Raw genomic sequence first — 21,646 nt, forward strand, 5'->3', positions numbered from 1 at the left:
ATTATTATGAAATGCAAGCTCCTTGAGGCCAGGGACTGTCGCCTAGCACTGCGCCTGACTCATGGTGCTTAATCAATGTTTATTGATTGATTGGCTTCCAGCCGGTCAAATCCTGGACTCTGAAATCACACCTGGCACTGCCCTGGCCAAGGTGCAAGCGGCGCGCCCAGACTCGAAGGAGAGGTACTTCCTAAAGCTTCAGACGGAGGTTCCCCTCCCATAATCCCCCCGGATTAACCTCCGGTGACCCCGGGAGCGTGAGCAGACCCCGAGGCCGGAGGACAGTTCTAATTCTCGGCTCCGCCTGCCCTCAGCCTCTCTCCGGGCCGTTCGCTCCGCGCTGGCTGAGCCGGGCCACGTGGGGCCTTCGCGATCCGGTGGCGCCTGGCCTCCCTCGGCCACCGTAGCGCGAATGGGCAGCCCGCGGCTGCCGGGGCTCGGGGTTCCGTGAGGACTTGAGGAAGTGGGGCCGGGGCTCCGCGGCCGCCATGGGCAACCTGTTCGGCCGCAAGAAGCAAAGCCGGATCACGGAGCAGGACAAGGCCATCCTGGTGAGGGGGCCTGAGCGGTGGCGAGGCAGGCAGGGCACGGGCTGGGGGGCCGGGGGACCGGGGTGGGAGGGGGTCCCGGGCCCGAGCTCCGGCAACTGCGGAAATGTGCTGGGTGACCTTGGGCGAGTCGCCCTCCACTCTCTTCGGCCTCAGTTTCCTCTTCTGTCAAAAGAGAGGTTTGGGCTGGAAGATTCCCAGGGTCTCATTCCTATATTAGCAGGGCTTGAATCCAGGCCCTGGCGGGGTGTGGGGGTGCGGGGGGAGAGTCTCCCTCCTGCCCGGGGGTGCCGAGGCTGGAGGTCAGGTAGGGCCTGGTCTCCCCACCTTGACCTTTCTGCCCCATTCCGGTCTCCGTCCTGCGTCTTCCTCCGAACATCTCCCCCCATCCCTTCGTTCCCCCTCCCCGGCCCACTCTAGTGCTTCCCTTCTATCTTTTTGAGGTTTTTTGGGTGGGGGGCGGGGAATGAGAGGAAGTGGGGGTCTGGACCGAGTCTCGATGCTCTTCTGGGTCTTGAAGTTAATGCCCTTCTGCCCTCCGGACGCATCACTTTCATTTTCAGATTTCCAGATTTGTATTGGAGGGTTAATTCCTAACCCGGAAGGAGGAAATTAATAATAGTGACAATAACAACAGTAATAGCTTACTATTACCTACCGCATTAAGGTTTGCAGAACAAAACCTGTATATATTATTTGATCCCCACTACAACCCTGTGGAGGTGCTATTATCATCCCTGTTTTACAGAGGAAGAAAGTTATTCCTTTTTTAGTTTCATTTTCTTCGAAGCCCTGAAAGCCTCTTCTCGTTATTGCCAGACCTACCCCCGCACCGACACCGTTGAAAAAAAAAAATTTTTTTTTGAAACTTTAGTCAGATCTCCTGTAGCTGTTATAATGGTGCGATTTCTTCCAAAGTGGCTCAGTTTTCTGGGTCTTTGAATAAAATATGTAAATTGCAGACGTAATAGCTGGTAACATTTATATATCGATTGAAGATTTCCAAAGTTCTATATGTAATTATCTGGAAAGTGGAATATTTCTCTGGCCAAACTGGGCCTTGTGGTTGTATCCTCAGCACAGCACTGAGTATGGTGCCTGGCACATATTAGGTGCTTAATAAATGTATACTGCATTCGATGAACATATGTGGAATCTCAACAGGGTGAGTTCTGAGACTTGGTTGTTTGTCTTTCCTTCTCAAAGAGGATCATGACATCAGGGAGGTGATGCCATGACATGCTAGTGAATTGTATTTAAGTGAGGGAGGGCTGTGCAGAGTCACCAGCCTCACTCTCTTCTCCAGAGCCATCTGAGTCCAGTGGCCAGATATAGATCAAGATAAGTGGAGATGGCCCTGGATGCAGTGGATCCAGACCTTGACCTTTTTAAGCTAAGGTCCTCAAGAGGTCTCAGTTTGACTAAGGCATTCAGTAATTAAGACTAAGTAAAAAATGAGGCAGAGAATGGCCTCTTTTACCTACTCAAAAAAAAAAATCAGTCTGGGAAGGGAAGACTCTCAGGATTTCTGGCCAAAACAGGAACAATTACTATTTACAATTACTCTGATCCTATCAGGCCCCAAACAGTGACCAAGTGGGGCTTGGGCTGGGCCCTATTGTTGGCCAGTCTATGGGAGCCAGAGCCCTTTGGGTGAAAGGCATGAGCATGATCCTTAAGGAAAAAAAAATCTAGACTGTAAGTCCCAAGATATGAGTCTGGGGGAGAAAGTGAGGCTGGTGACTTTTCTCAGCCCTCCCTCACTTAAATCCAATTCATTTGCATGGCATGGCATAACCTCCCTGATGTCATGGTCCTCCTAGAGAACAAAGGACAGGCAACAGCCTCTGTGAATAGTAGTAGGAGCTGTCCCACTGAGGACCCAACTGGAACTGGCCAGTAGGGCAACACAGCTCTTCCTTCCTTCTTTTCTCTCTCTCTCTCTTTCTTTCTTCCTTTCTTTCTTTCCTTCTTTCTTTCTTTCTTTCCTTCTTTCTTTCTTTCTTTCCTTCTTTCTTTCTTTCTTTCTTTCTTTCTTTCTTTCTTTCTTTCTTTCTTTCTTTCTTTCTTTCTTTCTTTCTTTCTTTCTTTCCTTCTTTCTTTCCTTCTTTCCTTCTTTCATTCCTTCTTTCTTTCTTTCCCCTGTCTGCATAGGGTATCCTACCCTTAACCTGTGGGTGCTTTGCCCTAAGGAATGTAAATTTTGATACAGACTTGGAATTGACTATTGAATGAATGAGTATTATAGCTCAAATATATTCAACTTTTCCTTCCTCCTTTCTAAAAGGAGAGCTCCTGTGAAAACTAAATCTGTTAGGGACTAGGTATTCTAAAAAAATAGAAGGGATTAATTAGAAAGGCTGTTTGGTGGACTTGTCCAGACCCTTCTGAATTCATGTTTGATCTTATAGATTCACATGACCCTTAAAGGGGAAACTGGATAAAAAAGATAACTTCTTCCAGAGGTGCTTAAGACTTATGTCTAAAATAATCCAATCAAAGCAGATAATGGAGATGGTTGTAATTTAGTTCATTGTTTTCACCTTTGGCTTTTATGAGTGTGGAGATTTTGGGGGGGAGTAGATGAGTGGGTTGGTGTGGGACTTAAGGATTATGTTTTAAGTAACACAGAGTTGTTTCTCAGATGCTACCAATTTGTCCCAAGGCTTTTATACTTTGTCCTTTTGAAGACAACCCCTTCTGGAATTTGGGAAAAGCACCTTCAAGAAGCTTAATCCTCCTGAAAGTCACTCTTTTTCCTGCTTTCTTAATAACACCACCAAGAATTCTTCCCTGAATTGTGCTTTTTCATCTGTCAGCAAATTACTTCTAGTGTGTTTTGTAGAGGAGCACAAACTTGCCATCTTTCTTTAAAAAGGAAAGAAGGAAACAAGAATTTGTCCTTGTGTCCGACTCTTTTGTGACCTTTTTTGGGATTTTCTTGGCAAAGATATTGGAGTGGTTTGCCATTTCCTTCTTCAGCTCATTTTACAGTCGAGAAACTGAGGCAACCAGGGTTAAGTGACTTGTCCAGGGTCACACAGCTAATAAGTATCTGAGGCCAGATTTGAATGCATGAACAGGAGTCTTCCTGACTCTAGGCCTGGCCCTGTATCCACTTTACCACTTTATTAAGCACCTGCTAAGTGTCAAGGAACTGTGGTAAACACTTTACAAATATTGTCTCATTTGGTCTTTCGGCTTCTTCCTCTCCCCATAAGTTCTCAGGACCTTGTATAATCACAGACTAAAAGAACAGATTATTATCATCTAATATTTCTTTGAGATGTGACTGAAGGAAACTGTATATCCCAGCATGTGGTATGGTAACCCCTGCTCAGAAATTAGTTTAACAGACTGTTATTTTCACAGAGGAAGAAATTTGGTTATACTTAAAATCCCTAATACTTGAATCATCATTTAAATAGACCAGAAATTAGCATTCTTTCAGAAGTAGTGTGCTAAGCTGGTCAAGATAGAGAGGAAAGACCGTGACTAGATCAAGCATGCATGTGTGGGACATAAGCATGTGTTACCCAGAGCAGCAGGGCAGTGTCCAGGGAAGAGAAAAGGTATAGAGACTGGCCCATATGCTCCTGAAAATTTACCCATTGCCATCTTTGGCATGGGTTATAGATGTCTGCCACATAGGCCAAAGCCACTTATATAATGACTTGTCCAAGTGGTGAAAACTTTAACATTGGTGATTTCACATTTATCATTGCATGAGTGTGTAGGTCAGTATTGCTGTTGTCTCTCCTAGAGCATGGATTCCCTGATAGCAATCATATCCACATAGCTTGGTCTATACATACCACGTTCCTTGATAAAAATGGTGACTTGGAGGTTGGTCATATTGTCAGAGGCATTTTGGCTTGATAATGAGAAATAGACTTCCCTACATCAATCAAAAGTTTTAATGAGATGCAATTTTCTCTTGCTTTTAATAGCAATTGAAACAACAAAGGGATAAGTTGAAACAGTACCAGAAGAAGATCACCCAGCAACTGGAGAGGGAAAGGGAGATTGCCAGACAACTTCTTCGTGATGGAAAGAAAGAGTAAGTGAGAGGACTAGAGAGACCTACTTGCTTCTGGCCAAAGTCAGACCTGGAAAAATGTGGGATGGGAGAACTGAATTCATAACATAGAAAGATCTCTCTGGGTGTTTCTTCCCTGATCTTTCTGAATGTCAACTCACTAGGTCTGTGTATGCTCCCTCCTCTCTACAAGGGCTCCCCAAGGGCTATGTTCTGTTCAGGGATGCAGATGTCCCTTTTACCAGGTTTGTGCTCAAGGGGGCCTGTTTGCTTTAGTAATTGATAGGCCTTGAAATTCCAGCCCAAAGTGATGATGTTGTGATTCTTCTGTTGCTTCCATCTGTGTCATGGTGTCCCCTGTTGGGTTTCCTTGTGCAGAAGGGCAAAGTTACTGCTTAAGAAGAAGCGTTACCAGGAACAGCTCTTGGATAAGACAGAAAACCAAATCACAAATCTGGAAACTATGGTATGTGTATGTGTATATATATATATATATAGAAGTCCATGTAACCCAGAGTGGTGAATGTGCCATAGAACCATAGGCTGTTTTGATAACATTAGATAAAAGTGCTTTTGTAACAAATATAATCCTTTACCAGGACGTGATTTAACCTGACTTATTAATGAAGCAGTTGCAACTGAAGGGCTCATACTAGAACTTTGAGTCTACTACAGATACAGTTGTCTTGAGAAAAATTAAAATAGATATTCCCTTTTCTAGAATCTATAGCTAAGCTAGGGGAGAGTTGGAAAAGATTGGACTGGATCATGAGCCAGTTTAGAATCTTGCCATGGAGAAAAGAGAGTCATGAAGTATGCAGGTGAGGGGTTAGCATCCAGTAGAGAGACATGATTTATATGGAGAAGCAATTTCCTGCTTCCTAGATTTGAACTCCACACAGCCTTCCTATTAGAGAAAGAAGGACTTTTACTTCAAGAATATTGACGGAAGTTAGGAAACTCTGCCTTGGAAAGAGAAGCTGTATGTAACTACTGGAGAAGTTCTAAAATGTGGACTTTGCAACAAAATTTTATTACTGTTACTATAGGCAACCTTATTCAACAGAGAATTTACCTTGGAGCCAGGAAGAGCTGGGTTCAAATCCTGCCTCTAATTCTGGCTGTGTGACTCTGGGCAAGTCACTTAACCCCTTTGTACTCTAGGCTGGAATGTCAAACATATATGTGACCCACAATGCTCCCAAACCAGATTAAAATGTGATTGGGAGATATTTAACAAAATGAATAGAAATACTATAAAACATAAGTGACGTTACATTTTAAAACAGTATATAGCCCACAGGAATCCTTATGTGTGGATTAGTGGCTCCTTGTTTCAGTTTGAGTTTGACACCACTGCTCTAGGCAACTTTCTAAGACTGTAACTTGAAGAAAAGATGTCAGTTGGCAGGAGTTTTCTCATTCAGGAGTTCCCTGTATTAATGAAATCACAGGCCAGCACCAATCCCAATTATTCTTACTGTAATCTTTTAGTTATTGCTGCCCATGGGAATAGAGATCTCTGAAATCCATATGTAATCCTCTCAGTTTTCACCACTACATTCACGAGAAGTCACATGGTCTACTTTGAGTTTTGCCTCTTTTATTTTCCTCTCTTTCCATGTTAATGAAGGCTAGGAATAAGTGAATTGTTTAAAAGTCTTATTTCTGAAGATAGAAGGAATATATGAGGGGTCATGCACACTGTTATTAGCCCTTGGAGTAGACAAGCGATGCTTGATTATATAAAAGTAATAAAGTAAAATTAGTTACCATTTGGGAAGTGAGGGGAAGAGTGGTGTGGCTTCAGAATGTCTCCTGAACAAAGTAGGATTTGCTTTGTTTGTTTTTTTCCTTCAGGTTCAGAATATTGAGTTTACTCAGATTGAAATGAAAGTGATTGAAGGCCTGAAGTTTGGAAATGAGTGTCTGAATAAAATGCATCAGGTAAGTACTCCTTACGGTTAAGCGGGCAGGTACTAAATGGAGCAGCAAAGGGTGAGGCAAATAGAGCAGTGACCCAGAGGCTTGTGAAACAAAGGGTAGTAGCTGCAGGAAGAATTATTAAGCATCTGCAGGGGATAGAGCATCGCATTGGTTGCTGTAGAAAAATACAAAGGAAGTAGAAGACATGATCCCTGCCACTGAGCTATATAGTTTTCTTAAGGAGAAAAAAAATACCTCTGTAAAGCGACTTAACAACAGTTACCAAGCAACTTATCAACAAGTGTAAAACAATGCAAGCTAAATCTGTAAGTGCCAAAGAGATGCAGAGTAAAGTGTAACTAATTTTAAAATTAATTGGGGAAGACTTGGTATAGAACATGAGTTTTAAGCTAGGTCTTGAAGAAAGCTATGGTTGAGTTGATTCCAAGGAGAGGATTAGGAGGACTGGGAGGGATTTGCAGTAAATCCCACTGCTCCCCTTTTGACCATTTAAAAATGCCCCCTCGTGGCATAGGGAGTTGGAGATGGGAGAGTAGAAACAACTGCCCTAAGATTTTTTTTTAAATGAACATGTAAGACTTCTAATTATATACTATCTCAGATAAAATCTTCTAAAGGAGCCAGTAACATTTTATCTTTTGTTCAACAGCAGTGAAAGCAGTAACCCTGGAGTCCCAAGTACAGTTTCCTTACTTAGGCTTGAGAACCAGGCCTGGCCTAATTTGCGTTTCTTATCTGGCCAATAGAATTCATAGTCGTTTTTAACCAGTACCAAAGTGGTAGCAGTGTGGTAGATAGTGGCGTGAACACTGCGTTTCTTGTTTTCTAGTCCTGGCTGTGCCACCACTAACAGTGATTTTGGACAGTGACTTCATCTTTTTAGGCTTCAGTTTCATCCTTTTAGGGGATTAGACTAGGTGAGTGCTGAGATCCCTTCAAGGTATAAACACTTTATGTTATGCTATTAGGTCATGTCTATAGAAGAAGTGGAAAGGATAATGGATGAAACCCGAGATGCTGTGGAGTACCAGAAGGTATGAATGCTATATGTATGTTTGTGTCTTGATCTCTTCCAAATAGTAATTGCCAGTTGTCCATTTACTGTGTAATGTAAATTGGCAGTCTTCAAGGGCATAGCACTTCTATACTGGTTTCATTGATGTACTTCCTTGATGAGTGAAGTCTTGGAGTGGCAAGACAATTTTATACCTGACCTTTCTCACCCTTTTACCTTGCTCCAGGCTTCAGCTATAAGGAGCAGGGGCAGGATGGCAAAAGATGTGATAGTCATTGTGGTTTTTCTCTTTGTAGCAAATTGATGATCTCTTGGCTGGCAGTTTTACTCAAGAAGATGAAGATGCTATCTTAGAGGAACTGGAAGCGATCACTCAGGTAACATTTGAGTTGACTGCTTTCTCTTGTTTAAAGAAAAAGATTGTGAAAATCCCAAGCCCCTGCTAATCTATGTTACATACATGGATTACGAGTTAAGGTCTTTTTCCCCAACTAATTTTCTTTGCCAGTTAAGTGTTAAAAAGTGTTGGCATCTCCTGAACACATATTGATAAGGTAGTGAGATAAATATGGAAGTGTCCTGAAAGACAGGCTGGAATAGATTTTTAATTTTTTTTAATTTTTTTTTTTTTACAAGTGGTCCACATGAGTAACTGAGAATTTGAACATAGTTTTCCCTGGAAATAGAGGATTATTTTCCTTGTCCTTCTCTGTCCCTCTTCTCCTCTACCCTCAACTGGAAGTGGTGTGAGGTTTTTTGACATTTTTTTTTTCTATTCCGTGGTTCTGGACAATGGTCATTGAATGGATGAATGAGTGCATGCATGTATGAATGAGCACCTCCATCCACAAGAGACCTTTATAAGAAATCAGCCCAGTCCTTTCCTGCTTGTTCTCACTTCCAGAGCTCTCTGTTTACTCTTCAGAGTCTGTATTTAGTCCCTTGGATCAGGGATTCCCAATCTTTCTGGGCAGCTATCCCAGTTTGCCAGACTCAATCTTAGCTGTATGAGCTAGTGCCTGTTGCCTCCCATTTACATGCCCACCACAGAGTCTGAGTCATAAGACTGGTTTACATGCCCACCCACCTGTCATACCGTGGAAAAGCCCCGGTGTCATAAGGGCTCATCCTAGAAGCTTATTGAATAGTGGAAAGGGGAAAGTGATGGGTATGAGCTGCTAGAAGAAGGAAGACTAGCTAGGAAGGCAAGAGCACAAACAACTGTTTAATAATGCCTGCTGTATTAAATAAGCCCTGGGGATACAGTCAAAGGCAAAACAGTTTTTGCTATCAAGGAACTTATATTCTAATGGAGATAGCAGTGGGGGGAGAATAGCCTGTACATACAGGTATATACAAAACATATACAAACCAAATAGTAGGAAGTCATGAAGAAGGCACTAGCAGCTAGGGGAATCAGGAAAAGGCCTCATAGAGAAGATGGTGCAAAACCGAGTTTTGAAGGAAATCAGGGATTCCAGGAGGCAAAGGTGTGAGTGGACAGCATTCCAGGCATGAGTGTATGGAACAGTTAGTGTAGCTCGAGTGTAGGGAGGAGCCAGGCTCTGTGTGTGAAATGCCGGGTTGTGAAAAGATTTGATCCTAGATTAATAGAGGAGTCACTGGCATTTGGGTGGAGGGGGGACATGATCATTTTGGAGGCTGCGTGGAGGTGAATTGGAATAGGGAGAGACTTAAGCTGGGAAGACGATTTAGGAAACTATTGCAGTCATCCAGTGAAGAGGTGATGAGAGCTTGAACTAGAGTAGTGGCTATGGAGTGTAGAGAGAAAGACTGTAGATCAGTGATAAGATTTGGCAATTAATATGCCTTTTATGAGGTGAGGGACATTGAAAAGTGGTGAACTTGTGTAACTGGATGGATGGTGCGAGGGGTGGTGTGCTAGGAATTTAGGAAAAGGGTGAGCTTGATGCAGAAGGTAGAGTTCTATTTTAAATATACTGAATTGGTGATGCTTATGGGACATTCAGTTTCAAATGTCTAATAGGACCAATCTTGACTCCAATAGTATTTTTCGTTCAACTTGGTGGAGACCCAATAGACTGTAGGTGTAGAATGAGAAAATACGTTTTCAGACATGAGCAATACAACGCATATTTATTTTGCTTGACTCAGCTTTCTTGTTACAAAGGAGAGCCTTTTAGTCGAGGGTGGGAGAGAAGATAATAGTGATGCAAAAAGTCAATAAAATACATAAAATACACAATAAAGACAAAAGGGATGGTAAAAAAGTTGATGTATACTTTAAAAGCAACAAGCCATAGGTAGTTTCATATGTAGTCTTCTTTTGTACATGGAAATGTTCATATTCATTGACAGCTGTTAATAAAAATATTTAATTTTTAAAAACTGTTTATTAGGCAGTTAGTGCTTAGGAGAGAAAGTAGGGCTGTATATAAAGATTTGGGAGTCATCTGTATAGAGATGATAGTTCACAGAAACCAGAAAATGCTAAGAGCCTGATGAAATTGGCTTGTGAGAGCCAATTATTAAATTTTCGTTGTGAACGTTCATCTCTCAAATCAGCAAGCCCTATAGATCAGGGCTTAATTTATTGTTTTGTTGATTGCCTAGACTTAAAAAGTGGAAAAAATATTGTAAATACAGATTCAACTTAAAATTGTGCCCTGTGTTTGTGGAGGGCAGATTTTTAAACATTTATCAGCACACCTTTTGTGGCTGCTGATAAGACAGTAGAGGAGGCAGAGAAGAGAGCCCAGAAGAGAGTTTCGGAGTGCATCCACAGTTAAGGAAATGAAATGGACAGTGATCCACTTCAGGCAAAGGAGCCTGAAAAGGAACAGTCAGACAGGGAGGAGGGCCAAAAGAGAACATGTCACACAACCCCAGAGAGTCTAGACTCTGCGGGAGGAGAGAGTGGCCAACACTGTCGGAGGCTGCCGAGAAATCAAGAAGGGCTGTGGTAGAGAAAAGAGCATTTGGCTAAGAAATTGCTGGTCATGTTGGAGAAACTATTTCCAGTTGAAGAATGAGGACAGAAACCAGATTGCAGAGAATTAGAGGGAGTAGAGGCCTGGAGTGTAGACAGCTCTGCCAAGGAGTTCACTCATGAAGAGAAAGAGAGGCAAAGAATATACAGATATAGATAAATAGTGGGATCATCGTCATTGTTGACAGGGGAGGGAGAGTTTTCAAGATGCTTGTAGGCTTGGCGTATTTGTAGGCATTGAATTATAAGTTGAGGTAGAGATCTCTACCTGAAGGAGATGAAACTGGGGGCAGTTTGCTGGAGAAGACAGGAGGAAATGAGTTCAAGGATGCCCATAGAGGAGTTGGCTTGCATGAGGAGAAGGTCCACCTCTTTAGAGGATGGAGTAAAGGGGGAAATATTAGGAAGTTTATTTAAGGAGTTTTGAAACGCAGAAGAGGAGAAAAAAAGCTTTTGATGAATAACTTTTGTGTGTCTGCTAAAAGGTACCATAGGATAGAACCAAAATGGTTAGAATTAGAAGGGAACTTATGATAATAGTTTACATTAATAATAGTTAACATTTTCTATAAAATGCACCATGTAAATGTTATCTCCATTTTGCAGATAAGGAAACTGAGGCACACACACAAAGAAAGACTAATTGACTGGCTCTTGATCACTTGGCTACTATGTGTCAGAACCAAAGTTTTGACCCCAGAGCTTCTAATTTCCAAGTCTCTTCCCACAATGCTATGATCTAGTCAAATCTCATTTGACAAAGGAGAAAACAGGTTTAAATGAATTCTCCCAGGTCGTAGCTAATTCCTGGTCAAGTCAGGATTAAGAACCTAGGTCTAGTCTAGAGATTTTTCCATCATACCATACTGCCTTCCTAGTATTATTTTAATGAAATTTCCATTCCCTACCTTTCCTTTTCTCTTCAGAGCCTAGGTGCTCACAAGTAGTACCTTTGATTTGACTTGATATGACACAAGGGATAGGGCACAGAGCCATAGAACGAGAAGCTGTTGAAACTGGTCATTCTGAATCTAGCTCTATTGCAAGAACTCTTGATGTGGGGTACCTAGAAACTTGTTTTTAAAAATACTTTGGTAACAGTACTTCAATATAATTGGTTTCCTTAGTAGTCTTATGTATTTGATTTTGTGCATTCAACAGCATTATTCTGAGAAGAGGTCCACAGGCTTCACTAGACACTGGCAAATAATAATAATAGTAATAGCTAACATTTATATAGCACATACTGTGTGCTAGGTTTTAAAGTGCCAAGCACTTTACAATTATTATTCAATCTCACAACATCCTGCAAGGTAGGTGCTATTATTGTCCCCATTTTACAGATGAAGAAACTGAGGCAGAGAGTAGTTAAGTGACTGGCCTAAAGTCAGACATCCAGTAAGCATCAAGGGTGCATTTGAACTGAGGTCTTCCTGACTCCAGGCCCCAGCTTTCTGGGGCCAAAGGGATTCATGACACAAAAAAAAGTTAAGCACTGATGTTCTGCTAGACGTGTTCTGAAGACTACAAGGACCCAGAAATTCGTGGTTAAGAGCTTTGGTCTCATATAAAGCCAATAGTTAAGGAAGACCCTTTGAACTAAAAGAGCTTGTTTAAACTTAAGGAGAAGTTGAAAGGACAGAATTAAGCTAGACTAGGGAGACCCCATAGGGGCTGCTTGTTGAACCAATACCAAACCTTAAGACTTTCCAGAATTTTACCTCAAACCTTTTCCTCTTTTGTCTTTGTAGGAACAAGTAGAGCTTCCAGAAGTTCCTTCAGAACCCCTGTCAGAGAAGATTCCAGGTATGTTCTTTTTTCTCTTTTTAATGAATACTTTAGCATCTTTAAAATTTATAAGAGAGTTAAAATTTCTTTGTTAAATTTAAGGGATAGCCAAAGTGCACATATGCCTAGGCCTTGGTCATGTGGTACAGACTGGGAGTAAGGAAGCCAGTACCCCCCTGGGGAATGAGAATGATGAACTTGGCATTGGCTCATAGCCCTCTTGCCTAGGAATTCCAAGAGGGAAAATACTTGCCCGGGAAGTCATTCTTCTTAAAAGATTGCATGGGATTTCAGAAGTTCTGAGTTAATATTGTTCTTTCTCTTGGCAGTGACCTGGACATTATTTTCAAAGAATCCTAGAAATTGGGAATACTGTAAAAATAGTATACAAAAAAGTCTCTTTGGCCACCAGGGCTCTCCCCTCCATGAACCAGCACAGTATTTAATACACTCTCAATAGAGTAGGGCTCTGCTCATTGTTTTCTGTTTTAGTTGTGTTCTTCCCTGGGGAAGGCAACTGCTGTCTTCCCATAAGTTCATTTTAACTGTCAAAAAATGTCTATTGGCAATCTGCCCTTGCTTTGCTTTCATATTTCCCCGTTTTGCCTTTTTTTTTGTCATCCTCTAAGTAGTTCCTGTCCTTTACTAGAGTTTCTTTTAGTACAACATCTGTGGCCAACTTTGTTCTTAAAATCATTTGTCTTAGATTTATTTTCCTTTTATAATAGCACTCCATCTAGCTAGCAGCTTTTTCAAGATGTGGAAGCAAACAAGGTCTCTTTCAGAATGGAATGCCTCTCAGGAACCCAGAAACTTGCCTCCACTGTCAAACCTTGTTTTTCCATAGGGTACCTGTGACTTTTGGGTGTTTTGTGTAAAATTAACAAGTAATTTTTTTCCTCCACAGAGAAAGAACCCATCAAGACAAGGCCAAAACAGGCAGAACTGGTGGCAGCATCTTAACCTTCTTTCCTCCCCGACTGGGGCCTTGAAGGGACTTCCTAAGGAACAATGACCCCCAGAGTTTGGGTTCTTAGTCCCAGGAATGGGCATGCCCTGGAACTCTCCTGGACTGGACAAGGCAGAGCAAAGCAAAGTGGACAAGGGAATGCTGACTGATCAGCAGCACATTTATTGCTCTTGTATCAAGATTTTTTTCTAGAGCATTTTTTTCCTGGTACTTTAAAGTCTGAATGCACTTTAGTAGTGCTGTCTTTCTCCCATCTCTGGATTAAATGGTGACTTGCAAACTTTTCAAGCCAAATGCTGTTGCTAAAGGTTGTGATTTCCATAATGGTCAAGCCCCAATCACAACACTCTTGGTGCTGTATTTACACTACCTACCCCAGACCCTGTGATGTGCTTGAAGGACTCCCTTCTCCATAGACCTTTTCTAGGGGTTTGGCTACATTGGGAAGGAGCAGAGGACTCTTCCTTGAGCAGTCCCACCACCTAGAGGAGAGGTCATTTGATTTGGGTTCCTGTTGGATTCTGTGTGGGACCAGAGGAAGGAAAGACAGAGGAAATCCCTGTAAACAGAGCCTTTCTGTGCTGCTCTTCTTTGGCGCTCCATCCTCTCCCCCTACCTGTTGGGATATTACAACAGCATGTTCAAATCTGGGTCAGCTTATCCACACTGAACCAAAAGGTAAAGCTCTGGGAGGGAGAACATAAGACTTTGGCTTCGTTCCTCTCATCATTTTCATTGTGTCGTTAAAACTGAGATTGCCTTGGAGAAGTTATCATTAGTCTTTCTGTAGAATTTCCAGTAATGTTCCTGAAAGGTTCCAGAGTGTGGCAGAAAAGACTGTGGTTCTAGCAGGGAAGTTCTTACCTGTGAAAACCCAGGATGTTGTGTCTTTTCTAACCATTTTCAACCCCTAAGATTCACCTGAAACTTTCATTTCCTTAAATTTGGCTGCTATATTCTCCCTGTTATAGCACTTTTTGGCTTCTGAAGTGGGATGGGAATTCCTTCATACCATTTTGCATACATAGTTCCTGTTTTTATATTAGGCCATGGAGCTGACATTTGACTTTATTCTCCATTTGAAATAAACAAGAGCGGCGATTCTAGCAAAGGAACCTTCTAACAGTGATTCTCAGCAGATTTACCCTTCAATCTCTCCTCCCTCTCAAAAAATATTTAGAAAAAAAATTTAGCGTTGTTCTTGTCTAGTCTCTACAGTCACTTCTGATAAGGGTAGGATGAGGTTGGACTTTTGCTTCTGTAGAACTTGAGGTGGAATGTACCTTGTGACCTGAAGTTTCCTTTTAGGCAGCCATATGGATAAGATAGCTAGGGCCTGGTAGTAGAGATTTGGAGGTGGATTCTAATAAAAATATTATTTTTATTTGGCTATAATCACCTTGGTACAGTCATGAATTTGAGTACATTGTTCTATGATCCCCAGAACTAGTGATCCTTGAGACACCAGCTTATCCCTTGTTGAAATAAGGGAGACAGTTCATATCATCCCCTGGATGTTTGATTTTAAACCAAGGATGGTCTTGTGGTATATAAATTAGCCAGTAGGGGGAGGCTCCTCCTCTAATCTACAAAGTTAATCTTTGCAGAAAGCATCAGGCCTCGTCCGACTAACTTGGAACTGACTACTTCTACCTCCCCATCTGCTGCTCAGTGACGAAACCACATAGATCTAGAGTTAGAAAGGATGTCAGAGGCCATCTAGTCCAACCCCTTCATTTTACAGGGAAGGAAACTGAGGCCTAAGGTTGTTAAGTGATGTGCCCAAAGTCATAGAGCTCAGTACCAAACAGGATTTGAACGTAGGATCTCTGATTGCAGAGAGCGGTTATTACCACAGAATTGTAATAAAGCACTTAAGACAGTGGGAGTTTTCTTTGAGCCAAGGGATCAGATGTTTTATAGAACAGAAAGGCAGAGAATCACAGAATTTTAGAGGTGTAAGGGGCCTTCAGTGATCATGTAGTTCATCCCTTACCTGAAAAAGAATTCCCCTTTCACCATACTCAAGTAGCCAACCAGCCTTTGCTTGAGACCTTCAATGAAGTGTAACTCACTGCCTCCCAAGGCAACTCATTCTACTTACAGTTAGCTTTTAATTGTTAAGCAGTTTTTCCTGACATGGAGCCCAAATTGGTCTCCTTGTAACCTTTTGCTCTTGGTTCTACCCTGTGGGGCCAAGAACAAGTCTAATCACTGTACCACATTATAGTCCTCAAGGCATCTATCATGTTAGCTACTGCCAAACCCTAAGGCTTTTCCTCCTCAGACTAAACGTGCCTGCTTGCTTTAACTGATCCATATATGTCATGGATTAAAGCTCTTCAACAACCTGGTTGTCCTCTAGATTCTTGCCAGATTATTTGTGTCCTTTTTAAACTGTTTTTTCCTATAGTAAGTATACTTAATAGTGGTGGAATGGGGCTATGCTTTGGTCTTTTATTGTCCAGGAAAATGAATTCTCGGGGATTATCACCTCATCCCCTTGAGGCCCCAGTTTCCTCACCTGTAAAATGACTTTTGATGTCTCAGCTCTGTGATTGAATTGATCCGTGCCTCAGTTATGGATTCAATTACCATAGTTGTTGGGAAGAGTAACGTTAGATCGTGAGATCCATATGTGATCCTAAACCCTCATTTTAGGTGAGTTTCGGTCTTCCCCACCAAATTCCTAACAGAACTTTTAATGGATGAGTGTGGAATGGAACAGAGCAGATAGGAATTCTCTTTTCTCTCTTTGTCCTGTCACCTGAACAAACAGATCATAGGATACTAGAACTAGAGCCAGAGGGACCCCAGAAGTCATCTCATTCAGCCAAACCCCCTTGATTCACAAAAGAAGAAACTGAATTCCAGAGGTTTAAGTAAGTTGCCTGTGGTTCCACAACTAATAAGTGGCAAGGTTCAGGATTTGAACCCAGATCCTGCACTCTTTCCACTCTACTGCACAATGTTGCTTCGGGGGGACTTACCAGGGATGGGGAAAGGAACTGAAAGGTTACAAGAAAAGCCAGAAATATGAATAATCCATATCCTAAATAACAGCCAGTTCCTGAGCCACTGAAAACTGGCTGCATCTCTATAGTAGAGAAATAGATCCTTTGGGCTTCAGGCGTGGAGATCATCTACTGTTGAGAAGGGAATGGTGAAAAGATGTGGTTAACGGAGCCATCCATCACATCCTACGTGCTGTCACTGAAACACTAACAAATCCTGTTTGCCTGAGATATACAGCAGCCAGTTTTCAAGGGCTTGCCTACAGTTTCCTGTTCTAACCTCTGTACCAAACAGATTGTATCGTGTATATCCTTGAGAGAAAAAGGCGAATGTGTTGTGATCTTCATGATATGTTGTAACAATAAAGTATTTTTAATGGTTTCATCACCAAGTTCTTGCTATTCAGATTGTCATGAAAAAATCTGCATTATTTGATGGAGAAGCTCATTGTCTTCTCAGTGGCATTTGGGGTGAAGCATGTTTTGAAACCTGAAGGTTTGTGGAGAGCAGTAAGCATGCCTAGTGATTAAAAACTGCAATAGCTTTAACCGTGTGTGGGGTCATTGTAGAAGCCAGTCCAAAGTGACAAAGACTGTATGTGTATGTTCATAACGGAAGACTGATGACTGAATTGATCAGGGTGGTAGGTGGCCATACACATATGTACATATCCATACAAGCATAACTAGCTTTTGTTCCTTGTAGGATATGTTTTAATGTCCACAGCCACCAGGTATGTGTGCTCAGAAGGAGTCACTGGTTGAAATGGTGCAAACTCAATGCTACTTAAAAGAAATTCAAACCTTCTGTTTTTGTGTGTAGGTAGTATATAAAGCAGAACACTTTTAGGAACCACTATCCCTGAAGCTATTGTTTCAAACTTGAAGGATGATGGATTGGAACAAGGACTCTGAACCTGTTGGAAGTGGAACCTGCTCAAGGTCCACTGTTGGTGCTCCTCGTTCTGTAATGGCCTTCCATTAGCTTTAGGTCAATGCTGGTGGGAGGAATAAAAGGTAAAAGTGTTAAAAGCTTTTTCCTATATTTTTCCATTGCTAGTCAAGAAGCTGGGGTCTGGACTTGAATCAGGAGTTCTGGGTTTGAATCCATGCTTGGCCACTTCTTGGTGTGACCATGGGCAAACTAATGAACTTTTCTGAGCCTTGGTTATCTCACCGGAAAGATGATCTGTAAATTTATAGAGGCATTTCACTCGTAAGTGATGTTCCAGAGGACAGAATCAAGCACAAAGAAACTGAGGTTTGATGTGAAGGGAAAAAAAGTTCGCTAATAATTAGAACTATCCAAAACTGAAATGGGCTGCCTTGGGAAGCAATGATTTCCCCTTCATGGAAGGCAAAGGGGGTACACGACTGCTTGGCAGGTATATCATAGAGGGATCCTTGTTAGGGTCAGACCAGATGGCCCGTGGCGTCCCTTCCTTCGATGAAATTCTGGGATAAGTATACTACCCATTTCCTGGGGTTCTCATGGAGGAGGCATTTAGTAATACTTAACATGCTATAGAAAAGGGAGACGTTACTCAACAGGTATTTATGTGCCATCTGTATGTAGAGTAGTGCTCTGTGGTACCCCCTGTTAGGTACTGTGCAGAATTCACAAGTCTCATTTTTTTCAAGCTTTCAAGTTAGTTGCAGAAATAAGACTGGAGTATGAAACAACTGAAGAAGGATATGAGGCAACATTAAGTACTAAATTGTGTGGTAGAAATTCTAAGTACCATAGGGTTCAAGATAGCTCTTCTGTCCTGGTCAGACTATACATGGGATCATATGTCCAGTTCCAGAAACCACGTTTTAGGATGCACGTTGACAATGTTTCTAGAGAAGGATGACTAGAGTGTGAAAGCCATGACATGCAAAGACTAGCTGAAGAAACTGGGGATGCTTAGCCTAGAGAAGAGAAGATTTAGGGACAGGATATTTACTATCTTCAAATATTTACATTGGTGGGGTTTGTTTTTGTCTTGCTTATAGAGCCATTTTAGAAATAAGGAAAAACTAAAAACACTAATCACATTATCTTGTTCTGTGGGAGATGGGGGGAATACGGTGGAGCCAGAGTATTTCAGGGACCATCGTCCTTTGGGAGAATCGAACCCTCTTGGTCAGAGTGTATCACCCTGACATTATACCACCAGGAAGAGGGAAGGCCAGTATTACTGCCACTCAAGGACAGAAGGGAGTTGGCAGAGGTTGCCATAAGCTAGCCCCTTTGCTTTCTCTACACAAACTATGTTCAGGCCTCTCAAGATCAGCCATACTAGTAACGATCATACAACATAGAAAATTCCAGAATTTCAGAATTAAAAGGGACCTTGGAAGCTAATTAGTCCAACCCTGAACAAGAAAACCTCCACTAAAGAGGCATCCACTATCTCCCAAGCAATCCATTCCACTTAAGAAGAGTCATGGTTATTAGGAATTTTCCTCCTCCATCAAGCCTGAATTTAACTCTTTGGAATTTCAACAAATGTTCGTTTAGTACCTATTTTATGTAAAATTCTCTCCCTCACCTTCTTCATTCTTCCTTCCTCTTGAAGACTCTAGCTCCATTTAAGACTTGTCTTAAATTCTACTTCTTACACGGATACCTTTCCTGAACCGTCCTGATTGCAATTCCAGTCATCCTGATCTGTATCTGGACACTGGACCCAGATGACTCTGGAAGAGAGTGAAGCTGGTGACTTTGCACAGCCCTCCCTCACTGAAATCTAATTCACTTGCAAGTCGTGGCAAAACTTCCCTGATGTCATGGTCCTCTTTGAGAAGGGAGGACAAATAACAACAACCTGATTCCTCTCGATGTTAGTACTACGTGCTACTCTCTCATCACCAATTTTGCTTTATGTTTATTTCTCCCCTAGAATGTAAGTTTATTTCTCCCCTAGAATGTAAGTTCCTCAAGGAGAGCAACTATTTTTTTCCTTTGTATTCTCAGTGTCTAGCAGGTACATTAATAAATAAGTACTTAATGTAATCAACACTTAAAATAAGTACTTAAAATAACAATTACTTAATAAATGCCAGCTGAATTGAAGTAAGGTCCAGAGAGCTAAAGTGCTTTGTTTGAGGCAGCTGGTAGCCCAATGCTAGGCCAGGATTCAGCAAGACCTGAGTTCAAATGTGACCTCAGGCACTAGCTGTGTGATCCTGGGCAAGTCATTTAACCTGTCTGCCTCAGTTTCCTTAACTCCAAAATGAGGACAGTAGCAATACTCGCTGAAGAGTTGTTGTGAGATCAAATGAGATAACACTTATGAAAGTGCTTAGCACAGTGTCTGGCTCATAGTAGGTGCTGTATAAATGCATATTCCCTTTCCCCCTTCCAAAGTTTCTGTATGTATACAATAAGTGGCAGAGCTAGGATTTCAACCTTGGTCCAGTGACTCCAAATTCAGTTCTTATTCCACTGTGCTTGCCCATCAGAGCCTGATCCTCTTTTGGCTGTGGAGATTGTTCCAGCTTGTAGCACGGGCAGCTGAACCTGGGCATAGTCTCAGCTCAGTCATTTCCAGTTGTGGTCAACCCTTAGTGACCTCACTTGGGGTTTTCTTGACAAAGATACTGGAGTGGTTTGCCATTTCCTTCTCCAGATCATTTTACAGATGAGGAAACTGAGGCAAACAGGGTTAAGTGACTTGCCCAGGGTCCTACAGCTAGTAAGTATATGAGGCCGGATTTGAGCTCATGAGGAGGAGTCTTTCTGACTGCAGGCCTTGCACTCTATCCACTGTGCCGCCTAGCTACCCCTGTGTCTGTTACAGGTCGATCAGATGTATCTCCTAAGTGCCTGGGGAATTTTGGGTTTGTAGGAGATACTACTGAGATAGCTAACTCACCAGATGTCCAGATTTCTGTTTCTGCAACAGCACATCTGTCTGCTGGTTGTGATGTCTGTTCATCAGAGAAGATGGTAAATTTAAACGTTCTAAAAACAGCACCCGTTTGGATCCAATATCACTTGGGCTGCCTGAAGGTGCCCTAGGCTCTCGCAGTCTTTGTAGCTGATTATGGGGGAATCAAACTAGCTCCAAATGCTATGTCAGCACTTCAGATGTGGTCTTTACTACAAATAGATATTTCTACCACATAGCATTAAGTTCGGCTGCCAATTAATTTAAAAATATCTCAAAGGATACTCCTCATGCCATTGAAATGAACTCCAGCCTACCTTTTTGTGGTTATTATATATAACTCCCCCACACTCTCTATGCTCCAGCCAAACTAACCTTCTCACAGGCAACATTCGACTTTCCATTTCTCTGTCTTTCTTTGCTCAGGCTGCCCTTCCCCTCTGTCTCTTAAAAGCTCTAGTTTCTTTTAAAGCTCAGTTCAAGTGCCATCTCTGACATATAAAATCTTTCCTAGATGCTTTTGCCTCCTGACTGTCAACCAAATGTCTGAGTATTTATTTTTTAAGCATTCTGCATATGCTTATCTGTGTGCACATGAGCTCCTCTGATAGAATGTAAGCTCCTTGAGGGCAGGAACTCTTTCATTCTTATCGTTATAGCCCTCAAACCTAGCCAATTACCTGACCTACAAGAGATACTTAATAAATACTTATTGACTGAAATAACTCAAGACTTCTCCCTGAAACAGTAATATTTTTAATAGAATTTTTTGTAGTGGTTAGGAAGAGTGATCTGGATATTGAATTCACTAGCATAGGCAATTTCCATTGAGGAAACTTTTTCCTCTATCAATGCAGATCAGTCAATCAAGCATGGTTTGCTTTACTTTAAAAAAAAATACATATACGTATATTTTAAAAAGTAAATATATGCTTATATGTGTATATATGTGTGTGCATACATATATACACATATACATACTGGATAGATAGATAGATAGATAGAGATAGATAGATAGATAGATAGATAAGGTACTGTACTTCACAAACACTAGCTAACATGGACATTCCTGTATGTAAAGAACAAAAGAAAAAGAGGGAGATAATGTATGAAAATTCAAATATATATTACAAACAGCTTCCTTTTTTTTTTTTTCGGTGAGGCAATTGGGTTTAAGCGACTTGCCCAGAGTCGCACAGCTAGTACGTGTCAAGTGTCTGAGACCAGATTTGAACTCAGATTCTTCGAAGCTGGACCTCCATCCACTTTGCCACCTAGCTACCCTCAATAGCTTCCTTTTTTAAGCATGTAATACATTCAATTAATATGTTTTAAGGGTGTCTGTGTCTTTCACCAGAGCTGCTTCTCTTCTCTTCTGTGTGTTTTAACATGCTCCAGTGACCCAAGGCACTCCTTCCTGCCCCAAATCTCCACACATATCCCCATTGAAAAAAAATTCTCCCTTGTGACAAATGA

The 21,646-nt window shown here is 41.8% G+C and overlaps 1 protein-coding gene across 1 annotated transcript; it reads left to right on the forward strand.

The window, feature by feature from the left end:
• Positions 1-278: 278 nt before the first annotated feature.
• CHMP6 (charged multivesicular body protein 6) lies at positions 279-16,680 on the forward strand. Its single transcript, XM_021000900.2, has 8 exons — positions 279-551; positions 4,499-4,608; positions 4,966-5,053; positions 6,448-6,534; positions 7,503-7,568; positions 7,846-7,926; positions 12,272-12,326; positions 13,216-16,680. Exons 1-8 carry the CDS (start codon positions 489-491, stop codon positions 13,269-13,271), a joined length of 606 nt encoding a protein of 201 aa, XP_020856559.1. The 5' UTR covers positions 279-488; the 3' UTR covers positions 13,272-16,680.
• The last annotated feature ends 4,966 nt before the right edge of the window (positions 16,681-21,646 follow it).

The sequence above is a fragment of the Phascolarctos cinereus genome, unplaced genomic scaffold (assembly GCF_003287225.1).
Source record: "Phascolarctos cinereus isolate Bilbo 61053 unplaced genomic scaffold, phaCin_HiC Scaffold_5;HRSCAF=322, whole genome shotgun sequence".
In the NCBI taxonomy this organism is placed as follows: domain Eukaryota; kingdom Metazoa; phylum Chordata; class Mammalia; order Diprotodontia; family Phascolarctidae; genus Phascolarctos; species Phascolarctos cinereus.